The 27,450-nt window shown below is 55.4% G+C and overlaps 2 protein-coding genes across 2 annotated transcripts in view; one reads left to right on the top strand and one right to left on the bottom strand.

Moving 5' to 3' along the window:
- The window catches only part of LOC142024757 (uncharacterized), a 30,464-nt gene extending 24,934 nt beyond the window's left edge, over positions 1-5,530 (bottom strand). The window contains exon 1 of the mRNA XM_075016955.1: positions 3,426-5,530. Within this exon, the coding sequence (XP_074873056.1) occupies positions 3,426-3,785 (360 nt within the window). The 5' untranslated portion in view covers positions 3,786-5,530. The remainder of the gene's footprint in view (positions 1-3,425) is intronic.
- A 1,754-nt stretch (positions 5,531-7,284) lies between these two features.
- Positions 7,285-27,450, top strand: part of LOC142024619 (uncharacterized) — a 38,390-nt gene continuing 18,224 nt past the window's right edge. Inside the window, 6 exon segments of the mRNA XM_075016759.1 lie at positions 7,285-8,715; positions 10,555-10,640; positions 11,077-11,203; positions 17,817-17,930; positions 18,441-20,235; positions 20,237-20,481. Coding sequence (XP_074872860.1) covers positions 10,617-10,640; positions 11,077-11,203; positions 17,817-17,930; positions 18,441-20,235; positions 20,237-20,481 — 2,305 coding nt within the window. The 5' untranslated portion in view covers positions 7,285-8,715; positions 10,555-10,616.

Genomic DNA, 27,450 nt, shown 5'->3' with positions numbered 1-27,450 from the left:
ACACCCCCCTACACACTGAGGCACACTCACACCTACACACAGAGACGCACACACCCCTACACACAGAGAGACACACACTCACACACCCCTACACACTGAGGCACACTCACACCTACACACAGAGACGCACACACCCCTACACACAGAGAGACACACACTCACACACACACACACCTACACACACACACACAGAGACACACACTCACACACCCCTACACACACTCACACTCACCCCCCTACACACTGAGGCACACTCACCCCTACACACAGAGACGCACACACCCCTACACACAGAGAGACACACACTCACACACACACACACCTACACACACACACACAGAGACACACACTCACACCCCCCTACACACTGAGGCACACTCACACCTACACACAGAGACGCACACACCCCTACACACAGAGAGACACACACTCACACACCCCTACACACTGAGGCACACTCACCCCTACACACAGAGACGCACACACCCCTACACACAGAGAGACACACACTCACACACACACACACCTACACACACACACACAGAGACACACACTCACACACCCCTACACACACTCACACTCACCCCCCTACACACTGAGGCACACTCACCCCTACACACAGAGACGCACACACCCCTACACACAGAGAGACACACACTCACACACACACACACCTACACACACACACACAGAGACACACACTCACACCCCCCTACACACTGAGGCACACTCACACCTACACACAGAGACGCACACACCCCTACACACAGAGAGACACACACTCACACACCCCTACACACTGAGGCACACTCACACCTACACACAGAGACGCACACACCCCTACACACAGAGAGACACACACACACACACACACACACCTACACACACACACAGAGACACACACTCACACACCCCTACACACTGAGGTACACTCACACCTACACACAGAGACGCACACACCCCTACACACAGAGAGACACACACTCTCACACACACACACCTACACACACACACAGAGACTCACACACCCCTACACACTGAGGCACACTCACACCTACACACAGAGACGCACACACCCCTACACACAGAGAGACACACATCCTCACACACCTACACACACACACTCACACACCTACACACACACAGAGACACACACTCACACACCCCTACACACTCAGGCACACTCACATCTACACACAGATACACACACCCTCACACCCTACAAGCACACACACACTCACACACCCCTACACACTCACACTCAGACACCTACACAGACACTTACACATACCTACAGCCCTACACACACGCTCACACACCCCTACACACTCAGACACCTACACACACACACTCACACACCCCTACACACTCAGACACCTATACACACTCACACCCCCTACACACTCAGTCACACTCACACACACACCCCCTACACACTCACACTCAGACACCTACACACATACCTACACACACCCACAGCCCTACACACGCACACCCCTACACACTCAGACACCTACACACACACCCCTACACACTCGCACACACCCTACACACTTACACACACACCTACACAGACACCTACACACAGACACACACACCTACAGACACACTCACACATGCACTCCTACATGCTCACACTCAGACACCTACACACACACGTACACACACCCACAAACACACCCACACCCCTACACACAGACACACACTCACACCCCTACACACTCAGACACCTACACACACACACCCCTACACACAGACACGTGTCACTTTTATCTCCGCCCGGGGGGGCCACCAGGCTGTACCACACACACGTCACTTCCATCTCCCCTGGGTGTCTGCCCCCACCCCACGGTGCACTAGGCTGCACCTCTCTCTCTCTGTCTCACACACACACACACACACACATCTCACTTCCATCTCCCCCAGGTGTCTCCCATGGCCCGTGGCATTCCAGGCTTCACCTCGCTCGTTCACTCACGCACACACATTCACAAACACACACACACAGGCATCACTTCCATCTCCCCAGGGTGTCCGCTATGGCTCTGTGGCGTGCTGGGCTGTGCCTCACTCACTCTTACACACACGTCACTTCCATCCCTGGCCAGGTGTAACACTGCCAGCACAAGAACGATGCAAGACCGAAACCAAATCCCGACAAGCCGTCCCGCAGCACCTTAGAGACGGGTTTATTTTATTTTATTGTATTTTATTTTATTTTTTGCGCGGTGCTGCACTTAGGAAGGAACAATCCGTTTCACACCTACCGAATGGGAAGCAAAAGGGAGCTCGGGGTCAGCGGACCACAAGCTAAAAACGATTCAACAGGGTGAGGCTGTTGCCACCAAAGCAAACGTGAGTCCGGGTTGCACTGCAGGAGTGTGGTGAGCAAGACACGAGGAGTCATTCTTCCCCTGGACTCTGCTCTGGCCAGGCCTCCGCTGCAGAGTTGCGTCCAGTTCTGGGCGCCGCAGTTCAAGAAAGATGTGGCGAAAGTGGAGAAGGTGCAGAGAAGAGCAACACGAACAAGGGAAGGTCCAGAGAACACGAGCTCTGCGGGAGGCTGGCAGAACTGGGCGTGTGCAGCTTAGGAAAGAGAAGACCCAGAGGGGACATCACAGCGGTTTTCAAATAGCTCCAAGTGGGTGGCGAGGAGGAGGGAGAAAAATTGTTCTCCAGCCTCTGAGGACGGGGCAAGGGGCACAAACTGCAGCACGGGAGGGTCAGGTCGGACATTAGGAAAAAGTTCCCAACTGCCAGGGTGGCCGAACACTGGAATAAGTAAATTGCCGGGGGAGGCGGTGGGGTCTCCATCCCTGGAGATATTGAAGAGCAGGTGAGACACACGCCTGTTGGGGACGGTCCACAGCAGATGGTGCCTGGTCCAGCCATGAGGGCCGGGGGGCTGGACCTGAGGTCCCTCCCAGCTCTCGTGTTCTGCGATCAGGTCCTGAGCTCTCATGAGTCAGACCCGCTTCTGGAGACTCTGCACTAGCAATGGGAAGACGTGGGTCTTACCCAGGCCAGCTCACACGGGGCGATTTGTCAGCTGGGCTTCATACCCGCACCTGGCAGAGGAGCACCTGGCATGGAGGAGGACGGCAATTCGCTCACGCGTTACAGGGACTGCGTCCCCTCCTCTGAGGGCGGCAATGCTCTCAGGCCGGACACGCACCACCCCCAGCCCCTGCACTCGGTGTGTTCGATTTGTCAGGTTTATGGCCGGGTTTTGGAGCCCTGCTGCGCACCTGGGCCTGGACTGGAAAGTCGACAGACGCACAGAAGTGGCGCTGCCCCGCGAAAGCTCATCGCGGAACAGATCCCGGTGTTAGTCTTTCAAGCACCCCAGGACTGCTGTCCTGGTTCGGCAGCAGACGCCTCGTTAGAACACGGCGCCTCCGCCCCGTACCACGAGAGCTCCTCACCTCATAACGAAAAGGCTCGTTTTCCGGTGCTCCAGGCCTGCCGGTGGGCTGCTGTGAAGCTGCAGGCCGTCCGCCAGCACAGTCTGTACCGGGAGTGCTCGTAACCGTCGGGCCTCCTCTCCGGCACTGTGTCTCTGCGCCCCCGTCCTTCGCCCCAGGGCTCTTGAGCTGTGACAGTGGTGAGCGTGTCCCCATCACTTTCCGGTGCTCCAGGCCTGCCGGTGGGCTGCTGTGAAGCTGCAGGCTGTCCGCCAGCACAGTCTGTACGGGGAGTGCTCGTAACCGTCGGGCCTCCTCTCCGGCACTGTGTCTCTGCGCCCCAAGGCTCTTGAGCTGTGACAGTGGTGAGCGTGTCCCCATCACTTTGCTGCCCCTCCCTTTGCGCCCCCTCCTCCCGCTGCCACACCCGGCACAAGTCGTGACCTTCACTGGAGAGCGAAGCCCTCCCTGCCACGGGACGGCGTGGGGCAGCGGAGGACTACGGGAGCCTGGTGCGGGGCGGCCCAGCTTTGCCACGGCCCGTGCTCCCCCCAGCAGCCTGCTTTGCTCCGCGCACTGCCCCCTGCCAGCTCTCCTTACCGCCGGGGCGGGAGGCAGAGCCCCTGGGGTGCAGAGGCTGGGGGGAGGCTGCCCGGCCCCTCCAGGTCCCGTCCCCAGGGGGGTGCAGGAGTGGGCCCCGCTGGAGCAGCCCCTCTGGGAACCCACCAGTGCTGTTGCTCAGGTGAGACGGGGGGGTGGTGGGGGGCTTAGGGAAGGGGCAGAGCTAGGGGCGGGGTCTGCCGTGGGGGGTGCCCTAGGCCCTGCACCTGGGGCATTCAGGGGAGGTTACCCAGGCCCCGCCCCTCCATTGGGAATGGCCCTGCCAGAAGGGGGATGGGGTGGGGGAACTGAGCATCCATTTCGCCCCATACAACAGGCTCTTTCCCTCCTCTTCCTGCTGAGCAGCTGCCCCTGGAGCCCTGGCCAGGAACGGGGCCAGGCAGATGCTGGGAGCCAGGGGCCTCTCGCCTGCCTGGAGTGGGGAGGCCCGAAAGCAGCCCCTGGCTGAGGCCCCCGCCAGCTGGAAAGCCCACGGCTCCCCTCACTATTGCTTTCTCGGGGCCGGAGCCACATGGTGGCTGAGAGGAGCTGCAGACCCTCCAGCCACCCTGTGCACACAGGGGCCTTGGGGAGCTGCCTTGAGCACCCCCAATCCTGGCGGGTGGAGGGACCTCCCGCCTCCTGCTTTCTTGGGGGTGGAGCTCAGCGGGAAGAGGGGAAAGGGTGGGGCAGGGGCAGGTCCATCAGGGTGAGGAAGAATCCTTCGGCCCCTGCCTCTGGCACAGCCATCCCCTCCCGAGGTGGGGCGGCTGCCCAGGCCCCAAGGCAGCTGCCCCAGCCATCCTACGGAACGGAGGGGAAAGAATTACCTGGGGCTGGGGCTGGTATTATCTGGGACTGGGGCCTGGGATTCCCTGGTGTCTGGGCCGTGGGATTATCTGGAGCCAAGGCTGCGGGATTACCTGGGGCTGGGGTGGCGTGTAGCTTTGGGTGCCGGGAGCCCCAGAGCTGGGATCAGGGGAGCTGCAGGGCAGGGAGGAGGCCCAGAGATTGTAACCGTGTGAGTGAGTGGGAAGAGGGGACCTCAGCTGGGAACAGAGGGGAGCAGCCAGGCAGGGAAGTTGGGGGACCCTGGCTGGGACAGGAGTGGGGAGCCAGGCTGGGGCACCTACAGGTAGGTGGGGGATGGGCTGCGACCCACCGGGGGTCCTCTGGTTGAGGGGCGCTGGGGGTTTCCCAGGGTGGGGGGGGGCAGTGTGCGCACCGTCCTGCCCCGTCCCATCCCCGGGCACTTTGCAGCGGGTGCTGCGGGCGGGTGGGCGGCGAAGGGGGTGCCCAGCGGCAGAGCCCCCCTGCTTCCCCCCTTGGGAGCTGGCCCTGCTCAGTGCACGGCCGGTAGTTCCCGCCCCTCCGTGGGGCCCAGGGGGCAGCCCCGCCTCTCCCCAGGGGCTCGGCCCGAGCTGGAAATATTTCCCACGCGCCTTCCGAGTCCCGCGGCAGTAACTTCAGCGTGGGGGGGCGCCTTTCCCGGGGGGGGGCACAGCACGGGACTGTCCCACCCCCCCTTTTCGGCCCCCCGAGCCCGTCCCAGCTCCTCACCCACCCCCGACCGGCTCACTCGAGCCCCACCCCGCCTACACACTCCCGCCCCGGCTCGGCTCCTCTACCAGCCGCCGCCCTCCCAGCCCGGGCCCCCTGCGTGGGGTTAGCACCCCTCCCCCTCCGGAGTGACTCCGGATCCTGCTCCGCTTCCCCACAGGGCGGCCCCAGCGAGCTGGGCGGCTGAGCACAGCCCAGGGGGCGGGCTCCACCCCCACGGAAGCTATTGTCCGCCCCCGTCCTTTGTCTGGGGTGGGTGTCCCTGGGAATCTCGTCCCTAGCTGCTCCAGCCTGAGCGGGCCGGGCCGGGCCGGGACCCGGTGCTCCTGTGCCCCGTTTATACCGGCAACCCCCCGGCGCCACAGAACCCGCTTCGCTCCCGCCCGCTGCTCCGCCCCGCCCCGCCCGGGACACGGCGGCTCCTCTTCCCCGGGACGTGGGGCCCGGCCGGGCTGCAGCGAATACCGCCCGCGCTAGGACCCAGCGGCGCCGGGAGCGGGGCCGGGCCGGACCGGGCTGCAGCGAATCCCGCCCGCGCTAGGACCCAGCGGCGCCGGTGAGCGGGCGGGGCGGGGCGGGGCTCGGCCGGCGCAGGAGGGACTCGCTGCTGCAGTGAGTGCGGGGAGCCCCGAGCCCGGCGGGGGGGGACCGACAGCAGGGACCGGCCGCTGCGCCAGGGACCCCCTAAATCCCCCAACTCCCCCAGCTCCCCCTGCCCAGCCAGGGACCCCCAAATCCCCCCAGTGCCTCCGCTCAGGCAGGGACCCCCAAATCCCCCCAGCACCCCCTCTCGGCCAGGGACCCCTAAATATCCTAGCACCCTCCGCCTGGCCAGGGGCCCCCACATTTCTGTGGCACTCCCCACCTGGCCAGCTTCCCCCCCCGCACCTGGTCAGCGGCACCTGAAATCCCCTTGCCACCCCCAGCCTAGCCAGGTACCTCCAAATCCCTCCCACTGCCCCCTGCCCGGCCAGGGCCCCCTGAGCACACCTGCCCGGCCAGGGTCCTCCCCCAGCACACGCAGCCTGGCTAGGGACCCCCAAATGCACCATGGGTGGGCAGCGCTGGGAGGAGGGGAGGGAGGCCCCGGGAGGTTTTGACCCCAGGCTGAACCCGGACGAACTGCTGCAATACCAGCTGGGTCCCAGGGAAGCTGCTGCCATCCCCCAGGGTGGGGCGGGGGGCAGATCAGCGTGGGGGGCTGGGCTGGGCTGGGCTGGGCTGGGTGGGGGGGCAGGTCAATGGGGGGTGCAGATAAGTAGGTAGAGGTACAGCCAGGGATGGGGAAGGGGGTAGTGAGGGGGGATGGGGAAAGGTGGGGGGAACGAGGCTGGGGGAACCCACAGCGGTTGTGGCTGGGGGAGAATTCTGGGCTCGGGGAGCAGAGCTGGGCGGGGGGGACCCTGGGAGGTGAAGGGAAGGAGAGGGGGTGTAGGGGAGGCGCAGCCTGGCCCGGAGGGCAGAGCCAGAGGGCAGGGTGGGGGTGGGGAGAGACCCCCAGCAGCTCCCCCAGCCTGTGGGGAAGGGGCTGCCCCCAGCTGCATTGAATGGGTATTGGTGGGTGGGTAGGCAGGGGGCTTCCCCCTGAGGCCCTGGTGGCCAAGCAGGGGCTGAAGCAGTGGCCACACCAACGAGCTGCACTCAGCCAGCCAAGGAGACACTTGTGGCCAGCAGCTTGGGTGTTGGGCCCCCTGGCTCTTAGCCCCCCGACCTTACACACACACACACACACACGCTGCTCCCCAGCAGTCTTTGGTAAGCTGAGACAATTTCCTCCTGTCTGTGCCCGACTCCTGGGTGCTCCGTGCTGGGGCAATGGGGCTGGTTCTGGGCAGGATGCTGTGTCCACCCCCGGTCACTGGGAGCAGCAGCTGGGAATGGGCCCTCGGTGTTCAGCCTGGTTTGGCTCAGGTTTGGCTTCCCTTGCCGTCAGTGTGTTGAGTTTCCTGTCTGAGTCCAGCCACCCAGCGACAAGGTCAACTGCCAGCGTAAGTCTCAGAGGACCTAAGTTCAGGAAGGAGAGCGCCAACCCCACAGCCCAACATCCAGAAACTTCCCACGTTTGTTTGGATTTTCACTTGATCAGTGTATGAGTTTTCCGAATGTTTAACAAGATTTCTGTCGTGCCCGCATTGCTCGCGCAACCTAAAACAACAGCTCTGCTCGGTGGCGTTGGACTTCTGCAATGAAAAGGCTGGAGGCCTGGAAGTTTCCTTTCCGCGCTTACTTGTGCTGCTGGAACCTGCAAGGGTCTGGAACCTGCAGCTCTGTGAGGACTTCCGTGTGGTGCCCGCTGCGAGAATTGCAAAGTTAAAAAAAACAACCAAACCCTCCTGGTTCTTTTCGCAAAGCCCTGGAAGTCTAAAAGCCCCCAGGTGAACAACTAGCAAATGAGCTGAGAGCTCCAAATGTTGGAGAGCTCCCTCTCGCGTCCCCTGGAGACAGGGGAAGTTTGGGAGTGACAGTCAGGAAGACGGTGGTACAAACACCCCCCTGTGAATTTGAGGCAATAGAATATGGCCGTGTCTACACTGAGACAAAACTTTGAAACGGCCGTGCAAATGGCCAAATTGAAGATTACCGATGAGGGGCTGAAACGTGTATTCAGCGCCTCATTAGCATGCCGGCAGCCAGCCACGGCACTTTGAAATTGCCGCGTTTCGCTCCCGCGTGGCTCATCCCAATGGGGATCCTTCTCGAAAGGACCCTGGAACTTTGAAATCCCCTTATTCCTATCAGCTGATAGTGCGCTGATCTGAGCGCGGGGTTACAGAAAGCACGGTTTGATGTTATTGATTAAGCGCTGTCTTGTATGCCTGGTGGCTCCTGAACTGTAGGTTTCTTTAACTGAATTGGGAAAAATGGCTCTTGTACTTTGGTTGGTAGCCCCATACCAGTTCATACAACAGGATGTGACCTTTTTTTTGTGGTGTTGCCAGTACTTTGGTGTAAACAACAAGAAGCCCGGTGGCACCTTACAGACTAACGGATTGTTTGGAGCGTGAGCTTTCGTGGGCAAAGCCCCGCTGCGTCAGATGCCTGCTTTGGCACACTCCCTTTCTTCTTGCTGCTCGGCTCATCCTTTCCTTCCCCTAGATGTGGCTCCCTTTCAAGCGTTCAGAAGACGTTCCAATTCCTATCTCAACTGCAGGTGCGTCTGGCAGGGATTCTGTGGCCTCCTTACTTCTCACCACTGACTGAAGCATTTCCATCGTCATCTATCTTTTGGTGTCATGGTTTTGCCTACGCTTTCCCCTTCTCGCAGTGCATCAGAGGGGTTGCCGTGTTTGTCTCCATCTGCAAAAATGAGGAGAAGTCCTCTGGTAAATTATAGACTGACATGTCATGCATCTGATGCAGCGGGTCCTTGCCCACAAAAGCTCATGCTCCAATAAATCTGTTGGTCTATAACGTGCCACAGGGCTTCTTGTTGTTATCTCGCAATGGCTACGCTAGAGAGTTTTGTTGGCAGAAGGGGCCTTCTGTCAACATGACTCAGGGAGCGTGTGCACACTTAAAGCATTCAGTTGACAGTCTCAACAGAACTCTGCACTTTCCTCGAGAGTAGTAGGCATCCTTTGATCCCGAGGGATCGTGGGTTTGCGCCCCAGTTGGACTGATTCCAGCAGCGTCTCCTGTGGCTGTGCAATCCAATCCGGGAGTGGCGGTCCTTTCCGCACTGTGAGCAGCAGTAGGCAGATGTCGCTCTGGTATCACGGGCACGGATCTTCCTGAGGGCTCTCCTGTCTTCAGCTTCCTTCACCAAAGTAGTTTCGTACATAGCAAGAGCTTCCTTCACTCCCTGTTTCCAGGCGTGCCTGTCTGAGGCGAGCGAATGCCAGGTGTTCACACTGATAGAGAGAGCGCTGAGGTCACGCTTGCACGTGTCCTTGTAGCGCAATTTAGGTCGCCCTTTCGGCCTCTTTCCAGACGCCAGTTGGCCGAAGAGGAGGTCCTTCGGTATTCAGCCATCCGTCATGCACGAGACATGGCCCAGCCAGCGCATACGCCTCTGTTTGAGAAGGGTGAACATGGAGGCGGTGCCTGCCCGCTCAAGCACTGCGCTATCGGGGGCCTTGTCCTGCCGTGAGATACCGAGTACGCGCCTAAGGCAGCGCGTGTGGAATGCGTTGAGCCGCTGCTCTTGTTTTGAGCGCAAAGTCCACGTTTCACTGGTGTCCAGCAGTGTGCTCAAAGCACAGGCTGCGCAGACCTGCACCTCGAGAGTGTTATCCCTCACAAACTGCAAACCTTTGTCGATGGGGAGGACTTCCGGCTGCAGGGCAGCCCTCTTTGCAGAGCTGCCCTTCCGCTTTCTGGCACCAGAGGGTGGTGCAGCCTGGCAGCCGTCTGTCGACAGAGCAAGTTGTGGGTTGGGGGCGCAGCGGCTGTCCCATGTTGGGGCTCCTGCTGCTCCAGGGTGAGGCACCAGGACAGGGGCGCTGCAGCCTCCGATGGGCAGGCACTAGGGATGAAGGGGAGTCGGGGATGGGGGCTCCAGAACCCCCTGGTGGGGGTGTTCCAGAGCCTCCCAGTGGGGACGCGAATGAAGCAGGAGCTGCCTCCCCGAGGCATGGGAGGCCGGGGACGAGGCAGCCGACCCGTGGAGGAGCTCCCTGGCGGGAGAGGCTGCCAGCCCCAGACATGGGGCCAGAGGCCAGGGCAGCCCCCAGGAGAGGAACTCCCTGGCAGGAGAGGCTGCCAGCCCCAGCCACAGGGCAGGAGACAGGAGCCCTGCAAAGTAAGGGACAATTTGCCCATTTTGTTAAAGAGGTGGGGAGGCCTGTGAGCTGCCTGTGAGACAGCTCAGATAAGGGCCTGTCCCGGTGAAAGCAGGAGCAGCGGTCACCCTTCCCAGAGGGTTTCCCCAGCAGAGCCCTGTCAGCACCTGGCTGTAGGAACGGGCCCTGGAGCAGAGAAATGTAAGTGCAATGGACCAAGGCTCATTCAGAAACCACCCCACCCCCACTTGCCCTTCTCACCCTGACAGGCAGCGGCACGGCCCCGAGTTGCTCCAGATCATCCCATCTCCCCAGGTAGCAGAGACGAGAGATGGCTGTGGTGGACCCAGCTCAGGTAGGGGAGGTGGTGGGGAGCTGCTGGGGAGGGGTGTTGAAGAGGGGGTGGGCAGGAAACGTGCAGGGTGAGGCCGGAAGGGAACAGGGTGTGATGAACCTGGTGGGACATGCTCAGCCTGGGGCCTGATTTATGGGTAGGCCCATGGAGGGGGTCCGTGTTTCCCCATTTCTGAATCAGGGCAGGGCTGGGAGAACCCGCCAGAACCCGCTGTGAACCGCAGAGGGGAGGGCTGGGATTCCTGTCCCGCTTCCCTGCCCAGAGCTCCGCTGCCCGTGTCGGCCTGTGCCGAGCGTGTGCGGTAAAGGAAAAGCCCCGGCCCCGTCTCTCTGTTCCCGGGAGCCTCCTGGCCACTTCGCAGGGTGATGCTAGACGTCTGTTCCCCCAGCTGTGGCTGGGGCAGCCAGCGCTGATTGGGGGACTGTCGTCGTTCCAGGTGCTGGTGACCTTCGAGGAGGTGGCTGTGTACTTCACCCTGGCTCAGGGGGTGCTGCTGGGCCCCGCTCAGAGAGCCCTTTACCGGGCCGTCATGCTGGAGAACTACCAGATGGTGACCTCGCTGGGTAAGGGCGTCCCGGCCCCTCGGTTATTAGAAGCTGCGGGTCTGTGTGTGTGACACCGGTCAGGTTCCTCCTGGGTCTGCAGGGAGGGGATCCCCCCAACCAGGTCTACACCTGCCCTTGCTAGTGAAGACGTCTGCTGTTCCAGGTGCTAACCCCTCACTTCCCCTCTCCGTGAACGGCAAAGCCTTGCCCTGGCAGGTGTGCGCGCAAGCCCTGCCCGGTTGGCAGGAGCGCTCCCTGGCTGACACCGCAGAACCCCTCGTTGCAGGGGCGGGCGGATTTGTTGGCAAAAGCCCCAGCAAACAGCCTTTGCACAGGCTGACTCGTGGTGGCCGGGCTGTGTCGTCTCTGCCTGGTGGCTAAGGCCACGTCGCGTCGGCACGCCTGTATTCCACAGCTGCAGTGAGAGAGGGACAGTCACCTGCAGGTCTCTTTCCATGGGCAAAGGGAGTCATGGCCTGGCTAATTTATCCCCTTCCCACCAGCTCTCCTGGGCTGCAGACACAGGGCGTTATCTGCTCTGTGTTTACTATCACTCGAGCAGAATCCCCGTTCGCCGCCTTCTGTGGGACCTAGCCCCATCTGGGCAGGACCCTCCGTTGGATTTTTGGTGCCTACGCTGTGCTCTGAGACAGGCGCGCCTCTGCCTGGCTTGGTCTTCGCAACACTTACAACAGTTTACGGTGCTGCAGAACTTATCCCCAGCCCTGTGTAAAAACCAGTTGAAACAAATGAAGTGCCCTGTAATGCTGGTGGATTACGACTGCAGCTGTAGGAAAAAACTGCTTCATTGCCAGAGGGATGCGCGTAATACAATATTTCATATCTGTCCGTATAACCTTTTACTGGAAATTGCAAGGCAGAGGTAAGACTCGGAAAGGAGCCAAGTTAATCTCTAGCTGTAAAATCCCCAAGTAATCCTGTGGCATATTATAGACTCACAGATTTACTGGGCATAAGCCTCTGTGGGGTTAAAAACCCCTCCTTTTTACCCACCAAAGCTTTACCCACCAAAGCTTGTGGCCTGATAAATGCGTTGGTCTGTAAAGTGTCCTGGGACTCCCCGTTGTTTACGAAGAGGTACTGAAACAAGGATTTGTTTTTAATTACAGTAGAACCCTGACTTACACGCAGGTTACATTCCTGGGTACCCGCGTAAGGAAAACTTCGTGCAAGTTGAGGGGGGATTAGACCTCCTGCCAGCGGCAGCTCCAGCCCCATGAGCCACCTGGCTGGGGGTAACCCCTGGCAGTAACAGGGCTGGGAGGTGACTGGGGCGCAGCATTCTGCCCAGATCCCAGCCCCCGTTGCTGCCAGGATCCTCCCCAGGGGTGGAGCTGGCGGTGGAGCTGTGCTCTGGCGAGTCCCTGTTGCTGCTGGGAGCCCCAGGAGCGCATGTTTGTGTATACGTGTGAATGACGCACACCTAGGGTTTCCTTTTAAAGTCACTTGTTAACCGTGACTTGCCTTGATCCAAGACACACATCAGTGGAAAGCGTGTAAATCGGGGAGTTACCATAAAGGCATTCTTCCTGCCTTCTTTTGGCTCTAAAATCAATCGTGTGACAAAGGCGAAGTGGGGTCTTCTTCCACTGCAAGAGTACCAAGACCAGTTGCGTGCTCCTGGCTCGTTGTAGAATGGAGGTCGTTTCTAATGAACTTGGGTTTTGAGAAGTTGCGTGGAGGCCTGTAGCTTACGAGGGGATGTATAAAACAGCAGAAATGCAGGCTTTTTGCTCCTCTGGACTTATAACGGTCAGCCTGTGTTGGAAATGAGATTGATCTGCTGAAGTGGGTCTGCCCCACGAGGGCTCATCCCCGAGTAAGTTGTTTGGTTAGTCTTTAAAGTGCTACATTTCAGCTGCTTTGTTGTGCTGGAGTGCAGACTAACACAGCCGCCTCTCTGCCCCTGTTCAAGGGGATATATGTACTCGTTAGGGTGTGGGCCAACAGGCGAGCTGGGGCGGCTGCCGGACGGTGCCCACCGCTGACTCTGCGAGTGGTAACGTTGATGACAAAGCACTCAGTGCCTCGGACATTTCGTTCGAATCAGAAATGTCGCTGTGCTCCGGGGGCAGGGTCTCCATGCTCCCTCCCTTTGTCCTTAGCGGCTCGTGTGTAGTGACGTTGCTGGGGAAGGAGAGCTCAGTGGTTAGAGCAAGGGCCTTATAAACCCAGCCTCGTGAGCTCAGCCCTTGAAGGGCCCTTCCAAAGGTCGGGGGCAGGTTAGATTTAAAAAAAAAACATCTTGTCAGGGATGGTGCTCGGCCCTGCCCTGAGCACAGGGGACTGGGCTTGATGACCTCTCGAGGTCACTTCCAGTTCTATGAAATAGTGTCTGTTCGAGCTCTACGTCAGCCTTGTACTGGAAACGGATCAGTGGCATTATCCGGTTAACTCACAGCGCACCCCACGGGTCCTGAAAACGCCTCATGCAGGCATGAGAACTTCACCTCCCCAAAGAGCTGCCCCCTCTCAAGGAGGGAGCCCATCTCCCCCATTTACTTCGTGAAAGTTGTACAAAACATGGTGGAAAACCTGAGCCATTGGCTGCACAACCTCTGGTCTGGGAAAAGCTACCCTGGTGCGCTGGAAAGCAAGGGATTGCTCTGTACCATAGTCAGTAGATGGGCAGGGAACAGGAGGAGGACAGCGTGGGGCAGGTGAGGCGGTGAGTGGGCGGCAGGGAGGGAGGCAGCGATGTGGGGTGGGAGCAGGAGGACAGTGGGGAGGGGAGCATGAGATTACCAGTTCTGAGCACTCTGTTTAGCAGTAATGAGGTTACAGCGCACAGTCAACCTGTGGAACTCCTTGCCAGAGGACGCTGTGAGGGCCAGGACTCTAACGGAGTTCAAAAAAGAGCTTGATAAATGTTTGGAGGTTAGGTCCATAGATGGCTATTAGCAAGGGGTAAGGGATGGTGCCTTTTGTCGAAGGCGGGAGATGGATGGCAGGAGACAAATCGCTTGATCGTTGTCTTCAGTTCACCTCCTCTGGGGTGTAGAAAGTACAGGCCCAGTATGAGGCCTGAGGCCTGAACCGAAGTAATGGTTAAGGCTTTGCTAACAGAAAGCAAAGTGCAGCTGTGCGCTGAAGGGATGCATTGCTCACGGAAGTTGGCAACAAGGGGGCTGATGGTGCATAAACAGAGCTACCCAGCATATTGAAGTAGGAACATGGCACCAGAACACCCGACCCTGGAACATTCCACAGAGAAGAAAGAACAGGCCGACCCATCCCAATGACAGGGGCAGAAGGGTAATATGATGGATAGAGTTGTTTTGTTCAAACCAACATGTACAAGGTGAGAGGTGGCACCTGACTACGTAGAAGGCTTGTACTTCAGTATGTCAGGAGTGATGTGTGAATTGTTTGTACCTGTGTATAAGAATGTAATCCTAGGATGTGGTCTGGGTCCGGCCGAGGGGGCAGTGGAAAGTCCTGCCACTGACTGAGCCGAGTCCATTGACCGTGGGTGCATATTTGTAGTATGCCCTGACTTAGACTGAGGAGTCTACAGGGAACTACTATTGTATCCAATACGGCAATCAACCTGGCCGACGTGCCTTCGCACCTTACTAGACTCTGTGGTCATTGGGGGTTCTCTTCGAGTCTGCTGTGTCAGCCATCTGCAGAGCTGGGGCAGCGCACAGAGGGAACACACGCACGCAGCCGAGTGATACCGACATTGGAGAGAGCAGAGCACCGCGCTGGTGGCAACTCTGACGACATGGAGCACCAGGCGTTGGCTACTGTCGGCAGACAGGATACTGGGCTAGACGGACCTTTGGTCTGACCCAGTATGGCCGTTCTTATGTTCAGGAAGGCCCGTCAACATTTTTTGTTTCTCTGATGAAAACGCGCCCACCCCCTCCCTGAAACCGAGCTTCTCAACTTGACTATCAGGTTTTGGCTCAGGTATTGTTTTGGATTCATAGAATCATAGTCTGCTAGGCATGGAAGGGACCTGAGGGGTCATCAAGTCCAGCCCCCTGCCCAGAGCAGGATCAATCCCAACTAACTCATCCCAGCCAGGGCCTTGTCAAGCCAGGACTTAAAAACTTCTAGGGATGGAGAATCCACCACCTCTCTAGGCAACGCATTCCAGTGCTTCACCACCCGCCTGGGGAAGTAGTTTTTCCTAATATCCAACCTATACTTCTCACTCTGTAACTTCAGACCATCGCTCCTTGTTCTGCCATCGGACACCAGTGAGAACAGTTTCTCACCCTCCTCTTTAGAGCTCCCCTTCAGGAAGCTGGAGGCTGTTATTAAATCACCCCTCAGTCTTCTCTTCTGCAGACTAAACAAGCCCAGATCCCTCAGCCTCTCCTCGTAGGTCTTGTGCTCCAGCCCCTTAATCATTTTTGTCACCCTCCCCTGTACTCTCTCCAATGTGTCAACATCCTTTTTGTACCGGGGAGCCCAGAAGAAGACGCAGTGCTCCAGATGTGGCCTCACCAGTGTCAGATAACGGGGAATAGTGTGTGCGAGGGCTCTGTTCTACGCGGTCTTGCGTAACGCGGATTTCGCTTAAGTGGGGGTCCGGCTTTTTCCCTGGCAGAACCCCCATTCCGCAGCCAGGGAAGCAGCAGAAAAGTAAGTCCTGGGGTGGCGGGGGGTGGGGGGTTAAGCCTGACAGTGGGTTGATGAGCTGGAGCCCTGCTCGGGTGGTGAGTCGGGCGGCGGGGGGTGGGGGGGTTGAACTGGAGCACGGGGCTGGGGAGAGTTGAGCTGGAGCCGTGCCTGAGAGGTGGTGAGCCAGAGCCGGGCGCGGGGATGGGGGGTGAGCAGGAGCCAGAGCTGCGCAGAGCTGGGGCGGTTGAACCAGGGCCGGGGAGAAGGAAGTTAAGCGCAACTGGAAATCACGCATTTCCAGGGTTTACTGTCGGAATCGGGGTCAGAGGCGTAAGGGCCGGGTCGCATCCTCTGGGTTTGTGTACTCTGAGACCTGACCGTAATCAATGCCATAGGCCTGCTGGAAATGCTTCTCTTAATACTCCCCAATATGCCATTAGCCTTCTTGGCTACAAGGGCACACTGTTGACTCATATCCAGCCTCCCATCCACTGTAACCCCCAGGTCCTTTCCTGCTGCACTGCTACTTAGCCAGTCGGTCCCCAACCTGTAATTGTGCTTGGGATTCTTACTCTGCGCTTCTCCTTGTTAAATTTCATCAGGTTTCTCCTGGCCCAGTCCTCTGGGAGACCCCTTTTTGTGAGAGCCTTTCAAAGTTCTTCACAGTCTGCTTTGAACTTACCTATCTTGAGCAGTGTTGTATCATCTGCAAATTCTGCTGCCTCATGAATTACCCCTTTCTCCAGATCATTTATGAGTAGGTTGACTAGGATTGGTCCCGGTATAGACCCTTGGGGGACACCACCAATTCTCTCTCTCCTGTCTGAAAACTGAGCGTTTATTGCTACCCTTTGCTCCTTTCTTCTAACCTGTTGTCAGTCCATGAGAGGACTTTCCCTCTTAGCCCATGACAGCTTACTTTGCTTAAGAGACTTTGGTGAGGTACCTCACCACAGGCTTTCTGAAAATCTAAGTATGCTACATCCCCAGGTTTCTTGAACCCCCTCCCTGAAGAATTCCAGCAGATGGGCCAGAGATGATTTCCTTTACAAAAACTTACGAACTTAGAGTTCACTTAAACAGATTTTGGAGCTGGGAGGTTGCAAGTGGTTTGCAGGAGAGGGTCACAATTCAAAACGATCTGGACAAACTGGGGACGTGGCCTGAGGTGAACAGGATGAAGTTCAGTCAGGACAAACACAAAGCGCTCCACTGAGGGAGGAGCAATTGGTTTCACACATACAGAATGGGAAGTGACTCCCTAGGAAGGAGTCCTGCAGAAAGGGATCTAGGGGTCAGAATGGACCACAACCTACGTACGAGTCAACAGTGTGACGCTGTTACAAACAAAGCAGACGTGATTCTGGGAGGCATTAGCAAGAGTGTGGCGAGTAAGACATGAGAGGTCGTTCTTCCACTCTGCTCAGCGCTCATTAGGCCTCAGCTGGAGTGTTGTGTCCAGTTCTGGGCTCCACAGTTCGGGAAGGATGTGGGGAAATTGGAGAAGGTCCAGAGAAGAGCAACAGAAATGCTGGAAGGTCTAGAGAACATGAGCTCTGAGGGAAGGCTGGCAGAACTGGACTTGTTTAGTTTAGAAGAGAGAAGGCTGAGCGAGGACATGACAGCGGCTTTCAAATACCTAGAAGGGTATTACTAGGGGAAGGGAGGAAAATGATTCTCTTTAACCTCTGGCGCTATGACAAGAAGCAATGGGCTTACCTTGCATCCAGGGAGGTTTAGATTGTACGCACTGGAATACATTGCCTGGGGCGGTTGTGGACTCTCCATCACTGGAGATATTTACAACATCTCAGGTGAGACAGACACCTGTCAGGGATGGTCTAGCCGGTACTTGGTCCTGCTGTGAGGGCAGGGCGCTGGACTCGATGACCTCTCGAGGTCCCTTCCAGTTGCAGTATTCCCCGACAAGTTACGTTCATCTGTGTATTTGGTCCGTTCTGTGCTGTGGGTTCAACCAGTTTGCCCTCTGCTGAAGTGTACATTCTGATCACACCTGATTTCACTCCCCGAGCAGGACTCCCCATGCCCAAACCTGACCTGATCGCCCGGCTGGAGGCAGGGGAAGAGCCGTGGGTCCCCGATCCCCAGGGCTCTGAGGAAAGGAAGAGCCCCAGGGGCATCTGCACAGGTGAGGAGTCAGTGAGGCTGACACAGAAATATCCATAAAATGAGGGAAAAGGCCAAAAATCCCCAAAATGTAGTGTGAGCCCCCTCAGTTCTGCCTCCTGTCACCCAGGTCAGGCTGTGGTCACCGGGTGTCATGTCATCATGGCAGGTATTGCTCATGGGTCCCACCAGCCTTCCCTGTAAGCTGAGCGCTTGGGCAGCCACCCAGGAGAGATTCAGGTGCTGCCCAGCTGATTAGCAGGTGGCCCCCAGCTTCCCACACCCCACTGTGCGTGTTTCTGCTGGTGGTGCAGATTTGCACAGGCCTCGGTGCACATAAAATTGATTCCATGCATGGGTGGAAAAGATTAGAGCAAACATTGGCTCCCACCCACCAGTTAGCTGTCAGTTTTCTCTCTCACCTCCCGGTGAGTGCTTGAATCGGAGAATGCAATCTGTCAGTCTTCCCAACAGTCACTGTGTTGTATTTTCCCTCTTTGCAATTCCCCTTTTGTTCCTTTCTACCATCCAGGGCTTTTCTCTCTCCCTGCAGAAAGTGAGAGAGTGCGTGAGAACAAGGAGGGAAACCCACAGCCTCAAGGTCCTTGGCAAGTGGAACTGCAAGGGATCTCTTTGAGACAAGTTCATGGAAATTTTTCCCAGTGTCTCAAACAGAGAAAAGCCTGGCAGAGTCGGCAGAGGTCAGCGAGGAAGTTGGGAAACAACCCAAGGAAGAAAGCAGATGAACCCAGTGAATGTGGGGGAGGAGGCAAGTCTCCCAAAGAAGCTGCAGCCCAGCCAACAAATCATAAGGCGAAGAAACTCTTCAAATGCTTGGATTGCGGGAAAAACTTCAACCGGAACGCAAATCTCACTGCTCATCAAAGGCTGCACGCAGGAGAGAAACCATACAAATGCCTTGAGCGTGGAACAAGCTTCACACATCTCTCAGGTCTTATTAACCATGGGAGAAGCCATGCCAGAGGGGGACCCTGTAAATGCCTCGAGTGTGGGAAGAGTTTCGATACGCCATCAGCCCTTGTTGTAAATGAAAGGACTCACACAGGAGAGAAACCCTATAGATGCCTGGAGTGTGGGAAAAGCTTCAACTGGAGCTCGAATCTAACCACCCATCAAAGGCTGCACACAGGCGAGAGAGTGTATAAATGCCTGGAGTGCGGGAAAAGCTTCAGCCAGCTCTCCGGCCTTACTAGCCATGGAAGGATCCACACTGGAGAGGGACCATATAAATGCCTGGAGTGTGGGAAAAGCTTTAGTGCGCCCTCAGCACTTACTACACATCGAAGGACCCATACGGGTGAGAAACCCTATAAATGCCAGGAGTGTGGGAAGAGCTTCAGCCAGTGCTCACACCTCGTTAGCCACAAGAGAACACACAGGGGAGAGGGCCCGTATAAATGCCTGGAGTGTGGGAAAAGTTTCAGCGCGCCCTCAGCCCTTGCGACACATCAGAGAACTCACACGGGAGAGAAACCCTATAAATGCCTGGAGTGTGGGAAAAGTTTCAGCCAGCGCTCAGTTCTTGTTGCCCATGGGAGAACACACACGGGAGAGGGGCCATATCAATGTCTGGAGTGTGGGAAAAGTTTCAGTTCGCCCTCAGCCCTTCTTATACACCAGAGGACCCACACAGGAGAAAAACCCTTTAAATGCTTGGACTGTGGGAAAAGCTTCAGCCAGCGCTCAGGGCTTCTTAGCCATGGGAGAATCCACACTGGAGAGAGACCCTATAAATGCTTGGACTGTGGGAAAAGTTTCAGTCAGCGGTCAGTCCTTACTAGCCATGGGAGAATCCACACCGGCGATGGCCCATGTAAATGCCTCGACTGTGGGAAAAGTTTCAGTGTCGCATCAGCCCTTATTGTCCATCTGAGAACTCACACCGGAGAGAGGCCCTATAAATGTTTGGTCTGTGGGAAGCGCTTCAGCCAGCGCTCCATCCTTATTAACCATGGGAGAATCCACACGGGAGAGAAACCCTATCAATGCCTGGCCTGTGGGAAGAGCTTCAGTCGCAGCTCCAATCTTATTACCCACCAGAGACTGCACACGGGGGAGAGGCCCTTTAAATGTCTGGATTGTGGAAAAAGCTTCAGTCGCAGCTCCAATCTTATTGCCCATCGGGGCCTGCACACGGGGGAGAGACCCTATAAGTGCTTTGAGTGTTTGAAAAGCTTCAGCCAGCGCTCAGGCCTGATTAACCACTGGAGAATCCATACCGGAGAAAGGCCCTATAAGTGCTTGGACTGTGGGAAAAGCTTCAAGAGGAGCTCAACTCTTACGTCCCATCGCCGATTGCACATGGGAAGGAGACGGTAAAAATGCCCCGAGCGTGGGAGAAGCTTCTGTTGGAGAATCCACAGAGGGGAAAACAACGAGAAGGCCGGTGGCACTTTATAGACTAACAGATTCACTGGAGCAGAAGCTTTCATGGGCAGAGACCCGCTTCTTCAGAGGCGTGCGTGCAAAGCTGGTCTTTGCCCACAAAAGCTTATGCTCCAATAAATCGGTCAGTCTATCAGGTGCCACAGGACTTCTCCTAGTTTTTGCGGGTACAGACTAACATGGCTACTCCTCTGATACGTGTCACCACAGAGAGGAGAAGCTCATGTTTCCCTGTGATGAACATGGGACACCTGGTAAAATTGTTCACATTCAGGGGAGTTCAATGGCAATCAATCAGAACTGTGTGGTACCCTCCCCCAACTAGGGGCAACCAGAGGGGGTAGCAGCAAAGCACCATTTGACCTTGGCCCCAAGCTCGGAGGGGGCCTCAGATTTAGATGTGTTTGGGCATTGATCGGCTAGGAAGGTATTTTTTAAATAATAAAAAAGTGTTCCAGTTCTCTCTCTCTCTCTGTCTCTCTTCTGTGGAGCCTTATTTTGTTTTCGTGCATCACCTTAACACTCCGGCATTTAATTTCAGAAAGGGGAATTACACTAAAATGAGGAAGCTAGTTGAACAGAAACTAAAAGGTAGAGTAACTAAACTAAAATCCCTGGAAGCTGCATGGAAACTGTTTAAAGACACCATACTAGAGGCCCAACTTAAATGTATACCCCAAATAAAAAAAACACAGTAAGAGACCTAACAAAGAACCACCATGGCTTAACAGCCATGTTAAAAAGGCAGTGAGAGAGAAAAGGGCAGCTTTTAAAAAGTGGAAGTCAAATCCTAGTGAGGAAAACAGAAAGGAGCACAAACACTCCCAAATTAAGTGTCATAATGTAGTAAGAAAAGCCAAAAAAGATTTTGAGGAACAGCTAGCCAAAAATTCAAAAAATGAGAGTAAAATGTTTTTTAAATACATTAGAAGCAGGAAGCCCGCTAAAAAAGGCAGTGGGGCCCTTGGACGATAAAGATATAAAAGGAGCGATCAAGGAAGACAGTGCCATTGCGGAGCGATTAAATGATTTCTTTGCTTCAGTCTTCACGGCTGAGGATGTTACAGAGGTTCCTAAATCTGAGCCAGCCTTTTTAGGTGACAAATCTGAGGAACTCTCCCAGATCGAAGTGACATTAGAGGAGGTTTTGGAGTTAATTGATAAGCTGAATAGTAACAAGTCTCCAGGACCAGACGGTATTCACCCAAGGGTTCTGAAAGAACTCAAATGTGAAATTGCGGAGTTATTAACAGTGGTTTGTAACCTATTCTTTAAATCCGCTTCGGTACCCAATGACTGGAAGACGGCCAGTATAACGCCAATATTTAAAAAAGGCTCTAGAGGAGACCCTGGCAATTATAGACCGATAAGTCTAACATCAGTACCAGGCAAATTAGTAGAAACAATAGTAAAGAATAAAATTGCAAGGCATGTAGCAGAGCATGAATTGTTGGGCAAAAGTCAGCATGGTTTCTGCAGAGGGAAGTCGTGTCTAACTAATCTATTAGAATTCTTTGAAGGGGTTAATAAACATGCGGACAAGGGGCACCCAGTGGACATAATATACCTAGATTTCCAGAAAGCCTTTGACATGGTCCCACACCAAAGGCTTTTATGTAAATTAGGCGGTCATGGGATAGGAGGAAAGATCCTTTCATGGATCGGGAATTGGTTAAAAGACAGAAAACAAAGGGTTGGAATAAATGGTAAATTTTCACAATGGAGGGGGGTAACTAGTGGTGTTCCCCAGGGGTCAGTCCTGGGACCGATCCTGTTTAACTTGTTCATCAATGATCTAGAAAATGAGGTAAGCAGTGAGGTGGCAAAGTTTGCAGATGACACCAAGTTGTTCAGGATAGTCAAAAACAAAAGGGATTGTGAAGAACTACAAAAAGATCTCAGCAAACTGAGTGATTGGGCAGCAAAATGGCAAATGAAATTTAATGTGGGTAAGTGTAAGGTAATGCACATTGGAAAAAATAACCCAAATTACACGTACAACATGATGGGGTCAAATTTAGCTATGACAGATCAGGAAAGGGATCTTGGAGTTATAGTGGATAGTTCTCTGAAGACATCCACGCAGTGTGCAGTGGCAGTTAGTGAAGCAAATAGGATGTTAGGAATTATTAAAAAAGGGATAGATAATAAGACAAAAGATATCATACTTCCCCTATATAAAACTATGTTACGCCCACATCTTGAGTACTGCGTGCAGATGTGGTCTCCTCACCTCAAAAAAGATATACTGGCATTAGAAAAGGTTCAGAAAAGGGCGACTAAGATGATTAGGGGTTTGGAATGGGTCCTATATGGGGAGAGGCTAGAGAGACTGGGACTTTTCAGTCTGGAAAAGAGGCGATTGAGGGGCGATATGATAGAGGTATATAAAATCATGAATGGTGTGGAGAAAGTGAATATAGAAAAATTATTTACCTTTTCCCATAATACAAGAACTAGGGGACACCAAATGAAATTGATGGGCAGTAGGTTCAAAATTAATAAAAGGAAATTTTTCTTCACACAGCGCACAGTCAACCTGTGGAACTCCTTGCCCGAGGAGGCTGTGAAGGCCAGGACTCAATTAGGGTTTAAAAAAGAGCTTGATAAATTTTTGCAGGTTAGGTCCATAAATGGCTATTAGCCAGGGGTAAAGTATGGTGCCCTAGCCTTCAGTACAAGGGCAGGAGATGGATGGCAGGAGATAAATCACTTGATCATTGTCTTCTGTTCTCCTTCTCTGGGGCACCTGGCACTGGCCACTGTCGGCAGATGGGATACTGGGCTGGATGGACCTTTGGTCTGACCCAGTATGGCCATTTTATTCTTACGTTCTTATTTTGTAATTTATTGGCATTATGAGGACGGCCCTCAAAAGCTGGGCATGGCCAGGCCCTCTCTGGACCCTGTGAGAGGCCCTGCCCTGCCCGCTACATGCTTTAAAAGAGCCAAGGCCCAACAGGGAAGGGGGCCCATGAGGGCCTGGGCAGAGGGTGGGGGGTGGGGTCTCAGCTATAGATGTAATGTGACTTCTGTTTTGAGGCAGGACCCAGCAGGCTCAAGCCAGCCCCATATTGCAGGACCAGGAAGGCAGCACCACACCCCCCCGCATTCAAACCAGCAGCCACCCAGCCTGGCTTGGCTGTGGTGGGGAGAATGGGGGAGTGAGGCTCAGCTCAAATAGTTTGAAAACAGCTCCGGGTGTGGAAAGAGGAGTGGCCAGGAGCTGTGTGTGGGCAGCAGCTAGCTAGGGGCTGTGTGCTTCAGTAGGTAGCTAGGGGTTGTGTGCAGGCAGCTGGGTTCAGGGCGAGGTGGCTAGAGGCTGTGTGCAGGTAGGCAGCTAGCTCAGGGTGCAGGCCAGGGTAGCTTAGGGTGAAGGCAGGAGATAGCCCTGGGGACAGGAAGAGGGTAGCTTGGGGCTATATGTGGCCGGGGGGATAATGGGGTGCAGGGAGCGGGTAGGTAGAAGCAGTGTGTGGACAAGGGGTAGCTCATAGTGCAGGGAAGGGGGCATTAGGGGCTGTGTTGGGGCAGGAGTAGCTCATAGTGCAGGGAAGGGGTAGCTAGGGGCTGTGGGCAGGTAGTGGGTAGCTCAGGCTGCAGGGATGGGATAACGAATCTGTGTGCCAGGAGGGATCCCCTGCAGCCCCAGCTGTCTGCGGGCTCTGCCACCTATGGATCCGGGTCCCCCACCCCTGCAGCTCTTACTGGCAATGTGAGAAAAGGGGGCTGGGAGCTGGCCAGAGGCAGGGAGAGAGGAGGAGCGGGTCTGTCCCTGGGACTGCTCCGCACTTTTACTTAAGTTTGGGGAGTGTGCACAGAGGTCACCAGGGCTCAGGCATTCAGTCCCGCAGCTCCCGGCTTTGTTGGCAGGAGACAGGGGGAACAGCAGGGATCAGGGCTTCAGCCTCGTGGAAGGAGCCTGGGGGGCAGAAGGAATGGCTCACTAGGAACAGGTCTTCAGCCTGTGAGGAGGGGCACACCAGGCATTGGGGCTTCAGCCCTCAGTTCCTGTCCTCAGCCCCATGGGGGTCACCCATTTGGGCACTCAGCTCTGCAACTCCCAGCGTCAGCGGGGGACAGGAGGCTGCCAGGGATCGGGGCTTCAGCCCCACAGCCTGCAAGGGCTGGCAGACTCCACTCCCTCTTTGAGAAACGCCGTTTTAGGGGGCACACAGAGGGGTGACACCCTAACCCTCCATCACACACAGGCTGCATCTCCTCCAACTGCCTTCGTGTCCATCGGCCGCTGAGCCTGGCCTGACACCGGCACCAGCTGGCCGCAGCCTGCTCGGCATTGTGCCAGTCACAGACAGGAGGCAGCTACACTGGCCGCACCTGCCCAGGAAGGGGAGCGCTGGAGCTAGAAGTGTGGGACAATCGGCTTTTTAACCACAAAAGTCAGGACAGGGCCTAAAGCGTAGGCCTGTCCTGTTAAAAACGGGAGGGGTGGTCGCTCTGTGTTCCTCCTCCTGCCGTGGGAAAATGGCCCTAGGAACTCAGATTAGGGCTGTCAGTTCATCTGAGTTCACTCGAGGGGTAAACTCAGCGAAATTGCTCAGTGTAAGAAATGAATCACACTGATCACGGTTGTGGCCTCCCTGCTAAACAATAACGGAATGCCAGTCTACGTTTATGCAAACGGTTTTGGCTGCTTTTCTGTCTTCAAATACATCGGTGACGGTGCACGATAGACAGTGTGTAGCGTGTACCATTATTTTTGTTAGAAACATTTGCACTGTAAAAACCATAAAAAATAGTATTTTTGATTCACCTGATACAAGTAGCTTAGTGCAAACTCTAGTGACAGTGTAACTTAACAAATGTAGAATTGCAGTGAAGGAGCTACACATTGTAGCATTATTCTGTGTCTTAAGAGCTCCTATTTCGAAGGAGGCATTACTCTGCCTGCAGTGAGGTTTACGAAATTCGAAATAGTGCACCCGCCATTTCAATTTTATTTCAAAATAACGTGTGCATCGTGCAGATGCTTGCAAAATTGTTTTGAAATAAGAGCTGTTATTCTGAAATAACTTTGCTGTGTAGTTGTGGCCTGGGTCACCTTGGTCACACGGACTGATATTAATTCAGCATGACAGGCTGCAGCTCAGTCCCTATGATGGCTTCATAAGAGACCTGAGCAATTCCCAAAAGTATCTTCTTCTTCTTCTTCTTTTGATTTTCTAGTAGCCTTTCTTCACCTTTTGTCATGAGATTGTTTGAACAACGTAGGTGCTTAATATCTCTCGCCATGAATGCTCACTCCAAGTCTGGGAGTTCTTCCATTGATGTCCGCAGGGCTGGGAGAGAAGGTTGGAAAGGAGGAACTTACGGAGCTAGAAAACTGATGACTTGTCTCTTGAGAGCTAGACAGCTGAGGCTGAGAACTGTGAACTTGCTGCACCAGTGCCAGACAAAGACAGGAGTTGCCCTGGGAGTGCTGGGTAAAGCCGCCCCAAAATCTTAAAGGCAACATTTCCCTCACGTCAGCAGCGTTACAGTGATGACCCAAGAGGAGTGATGGCGGCAAGGGGGTGCTGGGCAGCAGGAAGAAGGAAGATGATGGAGAAGTCAACACCCCTGGGGCAGGTTTGTAGCCATAGTGACCATCTTCAAGGCCAGGAGAGACCAGCAGCCCGGCTGGTCACTGTCAGCTCGCACGGCCGTGGCCAAACAGGACTCTGGATTTGCTTTACCACAGCGTGTCCTTTATTAATCTTCCGCACGCTGCAGGGTACGCTCGAGCAAGCGACGGCACTTCAGGCCAGTGCTTAGAGAAGTAAAAGGCTCCTTGGAAGGCTTACGTCCCTTCTGCCACGGGAAGTCTCTTCCCCGTGGCCTCGCACCAGGGCTGCAGCCGATGTGCCTCCAGCTGGGGGAATCCAGAGCACCCCTGAGGCTGAAGTCCCTGGTGAAACTCACCAGCGGCGGGACCTTCCAGTGATGTTATCCCTTAGCTGTTCCCTGAGTGTGCGCACACTGGCTCATTGCCACTCTTATCTTTCTCACGAGGCTAAAAACAAGTTACGCTGCCTGCTGGTTCCTTGGGTCCCGGCTCAGCTGCAGGTGCCAGGGCTGCCCTGGCTGTCGGGTGTCTGTTTGCGGGATTTAAGGCTGTAATGGGCTGTAACATAGCGATAGGAGCTTGCTGGGTTCCCTGCCTTCTCCGTGCGTGCTTTGTGCCTGGGTCCAACATCTGACCTGGACTCCCTGGTCTGATTTGCTGCTTGCTCTGGTGCACGGTGGAAAGTGCCCTGCTGAGTTGGGCTGAAGATAACAGGGTCGAATTTCCCTTCTGGCACTCCTGCCGGTGTCCTCTGTTCTGCACTCAGTGTGCAGCAAATTCAGCGAGGAGGTTGCCAAGGGTACTGAGGGAATTGGCAGATACCTTTGCAGAGCCTTTGGCGTGGAGATGGGGAGAGGTCCTGGGTGATTGGAAAAATGCAAACGTGGTGTTCATCTTTAAAAAGGGAAAGAAGGACAATCCAGTGAACGACAGACCGGTCAGCCTTACCTCAGTCCCTGGTAAAATCCTGGAGGGGATCTATCTTGGAGCACTTGGAAGAGGGGAAAGTGATCAAGAGCAGTCAACATGGATTCACCAAGGGCAAGCCGTGCCTGACCAACCTGATTAGCTTCTATGACGAGGTAACAGGCTCCGTGGACATGGGGAAGTCAGTGGATGTGATATACCTTGACTTCAGCAAAGCTTTTGATACGGTGTCCCACAACATTCTTGCCCATAAGTTAAGGAAGTATGGATTGGATCCTTGGACTATAAGATGGATAGAAAGCTGGCTTGACAGATGGGCCCAGTGGGTAGGGGTCAATGGCTGTGTCTGGTTGGCAGTTGGTTTCAATTGGAGTGCCCCCCAGCATCAGTTCTAGAGCTGGTATTGTTCAACATCTTTATTAATGACCTAGACGAGGGGATGGATTGCACCCCCAGCAAATTTGCAGATGACACTAAGCTAGAGAGACAGGTAAATACACTGGAGTGGGCGGACAGGGTCCAGAGTGACCTGGATAAATTGGAGGACTGGGCCAAAAGAAATCCTATGCAGCCCAACAAGGAGACGTGCAGAGTCCTGCCCTTGGGAGGGAAGAATCCCGAGCACTGTTACAGGCTGGGAACT

Source organism: Carettochelys insculpta, chromosome 22 (genome assembly GCF_033958435.1).
Source record: "Carettochelys insculpta isolate YL-2023 chromosome 22, ASM3395843v1, whole genome shotgun sequence".
In the NCBI taxonomy this organism is placed as follows: domain Eukaryota; kingdom Metazoa; phylum Chordata; order Testudines; family Carettochelyidae; genus Carettochelys; species Carettochelys insculpta.
The sequence above is the reverse complement of the archived record's forward strand: the minus strand, read 5'-3'. Positions and strand labels throughout refer to the sequence as shown.